General features: G+C 37.9%; 1 protein-coding gene across 2 annotated transcripts; it reads left to right on the forward strand.

The window, feature by feature from the left end:
• The first annotated feature begins 278 nt into the window (after positions 1–278).
• On the forward strand, positions 279–1,115 carry LOC125356397 (zinc finger CCHC domain-containing protein 9-like). Of its 2 annotated transcripts, none has more exons than XM_048352835.1 (2): positions 279–452; positions 555–1,115. In XM_048352835.1, exons 1-2 carry the CDS (start codon positions 279–281, stop codon positions 1,113–1,115), a joined length of 735 nt encoding a protein of 244 aa, XP_048208792.1. The 2 variants fall into 2 exon arrangements, with proteins under 2 accessions (XP_048208792.1, XP_048208793.1); XM_048352836.1 differs by having other exon boundaries at positions 279–445; positions 548–1,115.
• The last annotated feature ends 7,271 nt before the right edge of the window (positions 1,116–8,386 follow it).

An 8,386-nucleotide genomic window follows, 5' to 3' on the forward strand; every position in this document is an offset into this window, starting at 1 on the left:
AATGAGAAGTAAAGAAGAGGATATTGCATGTGGCAGAGTGTGTTCTCAGTTTGTTTTGCAGAGGACCAGAGTAATGTCCCATTGCCTAAATGGAAGCTTCTTTCCTTCACATTGATAATACAGATCATTGTAAAATCAAATGAGTAATGACACTTAGAAGTTAGAAAACCTATTGACAGCCCGCCTCCCTCTGGAGGGAAGGCGTGGCTGCTTTGCTCCGTGGACTCCGCTGTTCCGGAGGCTGCACGTGCGATCATTAAGGAACCTCTGATGACATCATGACCAGGTGGGCAAGAGTTAGCACCACCCATAATAAGAAGCCCTTGTCTTCAACATCATGGGAGGACATGAAGAAAGGATCCTTAGAAGGAAGGAGCCAGAACCTTCCAAAACATCAACAACCTGAAGCCAGTAGGTTGTCCCTTAAGAATGATATACACCAGGCCAAGCATAAAAAGAACAAACAGTACAAGTAACGTATCCAATGCCTAATGTATGAAACTGTAACCTCTCTGTACATAAGTTTGATAATAAAAATTTGAAAAAAAAAAAAAAAAAAGAACAAAAAGAAAAAGGAGTACTTAAATGAAGATGTGAATGGGTTCATGGAATACCTAAGACAGAACTCCCAGATGGTTCACAATGGAGAGATAATAGCAACAAACATCCAGGAAGTTAGAGAAGAAATTGCAGTTGCCTTAAAGAAAGACAGTCGGCGGGAAGAAAGACGATTAAAAAGACAAGAAGCAAAGAAAAATGCAGTGGTATGCTTCCATTGTAGGAAACCTGGCCACGGAGTTGCAGATTGCCCAGCTGCTCTTGAAAATCAAGATATGGGCACTGGAATATGCTATCGGTGTGGGTCCATGGAACATGAAATAACCAAGTGCAGAGCTAAAGTTGACCCTGCTCTGGGCGAGTTTCCATTTGCAAAATGTTTTGTTTGTGGAGAAATGGGGCACCTGTCCAGATCCTGTCCTGATAATCCCAAAGGAGTCTATGCTGATGGTGGTGGTTGCAAACTCTGTGGCTCTGTGGAACATTTTAAGAAAGATTGCCCTGAGAGTCAGAATCCAGATGAGTGCTTACGGTTGATCACTGGGCAAAAGGGATGAGTGCAGACTACGAAGAAATGTCGGATGTCCCTAAACCACAGAAACCTAAAACAAAAATACCAAAAGTCGTTAACTTTATTAAATATTAGTACTGTTGTTAATTGCCACCTCATGGTTACTTCCCATCCTGGACCTGCTTTACAGTTAGATGATCCTGGGCACTCTTAAAAGCAAGTTTTTATTTTGGATATCACTGTCCCTTCAAGGAGTACTTCTGCCCTGTTTAGGAAACAAAAAGAAAATATCTGAAAAAAATGTATAAGATGATTACATTGAATTCTCTGAAAGCTTTTCTTTCTTTCTTTCTTTCTTTCTTTCTTTCTTTCTTTCTTTCTTTCTTTTTTTTTTTTTGAGACAAGAGTCTCACTATGTAGTCCAGGCTGGCCTGGAATTGTGTTTCTTCTGCCTCAACCTCCCAAGTGCTGGGATTACAGATGTGTACCACAACAACTAGCAACAAACATACTAAGGAACAGAACTTAGGCATAACTAAGTGGTTATCTGCCTGATTGTAACAATCATATTTTTTTAAGTGAAATTTTGCATAAAAAGAACTAATCCTAAACAAAGTATATTGCTTTGTATTTCTTAGTGGTTATGTTATTTGCTATATCCAACACTCAAATTATTATAAAAGAAACTTATTTATAAGTTGTCACAAAATTTTATTTTTTTTTTACTGTCAAATAAAAGAATATTTTTATTTGCTTAAATAAAAAGAAGTTAGAAAACCTAAAGAAATATATAAGCCAGATAAAACATTAACCAAGAAACAAGAAAAGAATAGTATTAGGAATAAGAAACAGATAGTTTTACATCTAAACATCATTACACATCAGATTGTAATATATAATAAGTTATGCAAACTTCTTAGTTTGCTTTATTTATTTTTTTGTATGGGTCCTGGGGCCTAAACTCAATATCTGGTGCTGTCAGCTCTAAAAGATAAAAGGAAAAGTCACCAGGGAAGATGTTCATCACACTGACTCAAGAACCATTTAGTAAAGAGTATGCATTAACCATCACTTCAACATAAATGTCTGCTAAGGGAATTCTATCTCAGGAGTAGATATAAGTGTAAAGTTTTATAGCCATAGGGAAGGCAATTTCCATTCTTGAAAGGAACTCATCATTGTCATGAGTGGCTTCTAGGCATCTCATACAAGTGCCCTAAGCTCTGATTCAATCAGGTGCTCTGTTTTGTTTTAACACTCACCAAGCCACCTTCAGAGCCTTGTGCACGTACATCCTATGAAGAGAATGTACTGATGTAATGGACTTTCAAGTATTTCTACCACCTGAGACCATTAAGACACATGATAAATCAGTAAAGTGCCTTCTGATTTTGATTTGGCTTCCCATGGTGCTGGACCTCAGCAGAAATAATGCTAGTCTCTCACTGATATCAAGATTTCCAGTTTGGGGGGGCATTATTTTCCATTATAACATAGTAAATGAGAAAGCTAGTATATACTTTGACTCTGTCTCTGAGCATTTCACTTAGCAAGAATTAGTCTTTCAGACTCTGATTATTTATGAGTACTTGGGGGAAAAAATCTTTGGGAGGCTTAAAAAACAAGATCCAATCAGAGATTATATATATATATTATACATATAAAAATATATAATATATGTTATATAATACATATATCACATTTTATATTATCTATATTATAATTATATCATATACTACATACTATATGATATACTAGTATATATTATTATATAACATACATTACATATAATATATAATATACATTTAATAATATATTATATAATACATATATAACATTATGTAAAATATATTATAATTATATTATATACGATACACTATATAATATATGATATCTATATCAGAGATTATATTTATCAGAGATTTTATATATCTGAGATTATATATATCAGAGATTATATATATATATGCTAGGGACAAAGTTAAGACCCCAGTTCAATTATTAAGATGGAAAAAATAAAACATGGGACTCTGGCAGAGGCTGCTTGGGAATTCAAGGTTAAGAAGACTATAACTTGACTTCCAGGAACACAGCAGAGGAGCAGTGGAGCCCTAGCTAAGCTCCCTCCGACATCCCAGTTTTGTCACTCCAGAGAAACTTTTAACTCCTATAAAGACAGACAAAGTAAGTTATAACAGCATAGAGATTCTGGCCAGAAAAGAAAATTTGACTTTGCTGAACTGAAAACACAGATTTGAGTTTCAGGCGGCTCTCCCTCACCCCGCTGGCACCTGCACCAGCACAGCACCCAGCATTCTCTGCACCTAAAGCATGCAGTGATGACCAGGAAGAAATCCTACAGATGGTAGCAGAAAGACATGAATCACAGGCTGAGCATAGATAGACTGAAATCGCAGAGAAAGCATGAGTACCCCACAAAAGATATTCTCAGTCATACCCACAGAGCAGCATCTGGAAGGTAGCCCTTTCCCCACCACCAGAGGGAAGCACCATGTTTGACTCTTGCATAGACTCTCAGACCAGACTGGAACTGAAGCAGGCCAGGGGAAAGTAAGGATGATGAAGGGGCCATCTTTGAAAAGGGCAAGAGTGACAGAATGGTGAGATCCAGCCCAGGCGGGAGGCTCATTCCTGGGCTGTGGCTCACAGACTCAGGTAAACTCAGCCAGAGGTGCCCCACCCTGCCCTGCCCCACCATTACTTCAGCTGCTCAGCAACCAGAATTTCTAAAATCAAACCAAAAGTGACAAGTAGCTACTAGCAGTATGGAACAAATACAGATGGGAGAGTAAACAGTTCCTGAGACAGATAAATGGCCCCATTACAGACGATGCCCAATTCCTACCACCAAATTGAGCTGAATTCCACAGCCAGCTGAGCCTGGGAAAAGGTCGCCCTGCCCAGGAAGGAGGAACCTCGCCTGGGGCAAGCAGCTCTCATCCAGGTAAACCAGGCCCAATGCACCCCGCCCTGCTGAGTCCACGGCCTAGTCAATACCAGGCATTAAAGGCAGCATCCCCACAGCAGACAGCAGAAGCCATGGTTCTCCAGACTGTTCAGTGTCTCCCAACTACAGAAGACACCTAAGTCCTACATGCAAGCTGTGCAAACCACAGAGCAACAGGATTTAACTAACAGGGGAGGAGGGTCAGAGCAAATTCACACCCTGCAAGCTGAAAGCAAGTAAAACCAGCCAAGCAACAGAAAAATAGACTACAGACCATCACAAGCAAACCAGAGACAGGAAACAGCCCACCCAAACAAGGAAAACTCCATTTTTTAAACATTTTAAAAACATTTTTATTTTCTATTTTTCATTTTTGAGTTGTCATTTTTTTGTTTTTTTTGTTTGTTCCCATGTTTTTGGTTATATCTATCTTTTTTTGTGTGTTTGTGTTTTTCTGTATTTTTCTTTGTTTCTCTTTTCCCATTTTCTTTCTTTAAGATTACTTTCCTTTGACTAATATCTTTACACTTTTCTGCTGACTCTCCATTGTCTATCATTTTAACCTTGTCTTTCTATAGATTCTACTCTTCTCCACCTTTCCACTTCACTGAAAATAAACAAAAATCATCATCACCCGTTCACTTTATTCCATTCTCTTCACTACTCCTACTTTAGCTTACTAAATTTATTCCCAGGACACCCAGAGTCCATTGACGTCTGGTTATCGTCAGACTAGAGGGAAACCCTGTTCAATTCGAGTGAATCAAAGGGGTTCATAGAGAAATTCCACCAGTCCAAAAAGAACTAAATGTAAGAACAAAATTGCTCATTTGGTTATAACAGTAAATAAGTACCTACTGAATACAGGCCTCAGGGTTGGTTGTTATATTGAAATTGTATTCTTTGGGGACACCAAATCTGCTTTTATATACAAAAAGAGAGGGAAGGTATCTGTATATGATTATGAACTTCCAAGATTTATAAAACAGTGCGTGGTAAGGTCTATTTTGGGTCTTAAACAGTGCTCATAGGTGCTTGTAGATTGACATTTCCAATCCAAATGGGCAGAAGAAGCCCAAGAAAGATGGCAAGCCAGAAAAATCTCATCTCCCACTCAAAAAAAGCAGGAGGCAGAGCAGTCAGTCAAATACCTAGAAGACCGCAATCATAATTCTCTGCAAACTCTACTGATAAAAATGTTAAATGAAAAGTTTGAATCTCTTCAGACAACTATTCTAGAGCATGAGGAGGCAAACCAAAAATTAATAGAGGATTTCATGGCCTACACAATAGAAAGAGAAATGAACTTCAAGAGGCCAATGAAAAGTACAATGAAAAGACAGCCTACCCAGCTAAAAGATTTGAGAGACAACACTCAGAACCAAATTAATGAAGTAAAGAGGTGCATACAGGACCAAAGAAAAAATTACAGCAAAGACATGGAAACCATCAAGAAAGACCAGTCAAAAGGAAGGGAGATTCAAAATCAAGTTGCTAGCCAACAGAGCACAGTAGATGAAGCAGAGACAGAATCTCAGGAACTGGAGATTCCTTGAAATCTATGGAGAAGAACAAAAAACAATACAAAACCAATACATTGGGGAAACAGATCACTCCACAGGCTTCAATATACAATCAGAAAGCCCAATTTGAGGATAATAGGTATCAAGGAAAACCTAGAGAAAGAAGTCAATGGAATAGGCAACCTATTTAACAGAATATTAGCTGAGAACTTCCCAAATATCCAGAAGGATAGGCCTATCCAGATATAGGAAGCATTTACGAACCCCAAACCAACCAGACTAGAAAAGGACAGCCCACCGACACAGTATGATCAAAACAGGATCAATGGAGTCCAAGGAACAAATCCTTAAAGCTGCTAGGGAGAAGAATATAATACCATATAAAGGAAACCCAATCAGAATTACCCCAGACTTCTCAGCAGAGACCATGAAAGCAAGGACAGCCTGGAATGAGGTATGCTAAACCCTAAAGAAAAACAACTATCAAACAAGAATACTGTACCCAGATAAACTCTCATTCATAGCTGAAGGTCAAATAAAAGTCTTCCACAGTAAGGAAAAACTGAAACAACGTATCTCCACCAAACCAACTTTACAGAAAATCCTGAAGGATGTACTACACATGGAAAATAATCAAGATCACAATACAGACAGAGAAATGAACCCTAAATAGAAAACCAAAATATTAGATCAAGAATTGGGAAGACACAGCCTATAAAAAGATTGCTAAAATGAAAGGAAAAAACAATCATCTCTCAATCCGAACTCTCAACATTAATGGACATAATTATCCAATTAAAAGACATAGGATTGTCAGTTGGATCAAAAATCATGATCCATCTTTCTGCTGCCTCCAAGAGACACATCTTTCCAGCAAAACAAAACATCTTCTAAAAGTGAAAGGCTGGACTAAAATCTACCAAGTAAAATTCCCCCATAAGCAGGCTGGAGTTGCAATCCTAGTAGCAGATAAAATTGACTTCAAGTTAAAAATGGTTAGAAGGACAAAGAAGGTTACTACATACTAAAAAGGTATCTCTCCTACAGCAGAATATAACCACCCTAAATATCTACACCCCAAATACAGGAGCACCCAACTTCATCAAACAAACACTACTATCTCTAAAATCAATCATAGATCCAAACTCATTCATAGTTAGAGACTTTAACACTCAGCTGTCACCTCTGGACAGATCAACACACCAAAGACTGAAGAAAGAAACCTCAGAACTAAACAGTCGCATAGACCAACTAGACTTAACCGACAACTACAGAATATTCCATTCAGGAACTCAGGGTTACACATTCTTTTCAGCAGCACATCAAACATTCTCCAAAATAGATCACATCTTAAGGCACAAAGAAAATCTGTACAAATTCAGAACTATCAAAATCATTCTCTGCATTCTCTCAGATGACAATGGAATATAACTAGAGCTCAACTCAAACTGCTACCGCAGAAAATCCTACAATTCATGGAGACTAAACAACACAGTGCTGAACCACCATTGGGTCAATGAAGAAATTAGAACGGAAACTCAAATGTTTATGGAATTGAAGCACACAAACTACTAGCTCCTTTGGGACACAGCAAAAGCAGTTATTAGAGGAAAATTTATATTTCGGAGCGCCTCCATTAACAAAGTGGAGAAACAGCATTCAACAACTTAAGGAAGCACCTTAAGCTCCTTGAAAAAGAAGAACAAGCCAAATCCCCAGCCAATAGATGGAAGGGAATAATTAAAATCAAATCAGAATTAAATGACTTAGAAGAAAAAAAATCATAGAATCAAGGAAATGAAGAGGTGGTTCTTTGAAAAAATTAACAAGATAGACAGACCCCCTAGCAAATATGACCAAAAAGCAAAGGCAGCACACCCAAATAAACAAGATCAGAGTCAAACAGGTAACATCACCACAGAAACAACCAAAATTCACAACACAATAAGGGACGACTTTGCAAACCTTTATGCCAACATATTCGAGAACCTGTAAGAAATGGATGATTTCCTAGCAAAAACTGATATCCTGAAACTTAACCATGAAGATTTAAGCCTTCTAAACAGACCCATATCCAGCACTAAAGTAGAAACTGCAATAAGGGATCTCCCATTCAAGAAGAGTTCAGGTCCAGACATAGTCATAGCAGTATTCAACAAGGCCTTCAAAAGAGAACTCACACTAATATTTCTCAAACTCTTAAATGAAATTGAAACAGAAACTTCGCTACCAAACACATTCTATGATGCCAGTATAACACTCACCCCCAAAACCAGCAGGACTCATCAAGGACAGAGAACTATAGACTGATTTCCCTGATGAACATTGATGCAAAAATTCTCAAAAAAATTCTGGCCAATCAACTTCATCAACAGGTCATCAAAAAGATCATACAGTATGACCAAACTGAATTCATCCCAGGTATTCAGAGCTGGTTCAATGTACGTAAGTCAATTACCATAATCCACCACATCAAGGGGAGCAAGATCAAGAATCCCATGATTATTTTGCTAGATACAGAAAAAAGCATTTGATGAAATCCAGCACCTACTTATGATAATAGCATTGGAGAAACTAGGATTCCAGGGAACATTCCTGAATGTAATTAAGGCTGTCTACAACAAAACCACAGTGAATATTACTCTTAATGGGGAAAAGCTAAAGCCATTTCCTCTAAAATCAGGAGCAAGACAAGGTTGTCTGCTCTCTCCTCTCCTCTTCAACATAGTACTAGATTTCCTAGTCAGAGCAATAAGCAAGAGGAAGACATAAAGCGGATACAAATAGAAAAAAATTAAGTCAAAGTCTCTCTATTTGCAAACAACA

This window comes from Perognathus longimembris, chromosome 8, assembly GCF_023159225.1.
Source record: "Perognathus longimembris pacificus isolate PPM17 chromosome 8, ASM2315922v1, whole genome shotgun sequence".
In the NCBI taxonomy this organism is placed as follows: Eukaryota; Metazoa; Chordata; class Mammalia; order Rodentia; family Heteromyidae; genus Perognathus; species Perognathus longimembris.

Coding starts and splice junctions, on each gene's coding strand:
- LOC125356397 (XM_048352835.1), top strand. CDS start 279: ATGACCAGGTGGGCAAGAGTTAGCACCACCCATAATAAGAAGCCCTTG. Junction 453..554: donor ATATACACCAGGCCAAGCAT/AAAAAGAACAAA, acceptor AAAAAAAAAAAA/AAAAAGAACAAAAAGAAAAA.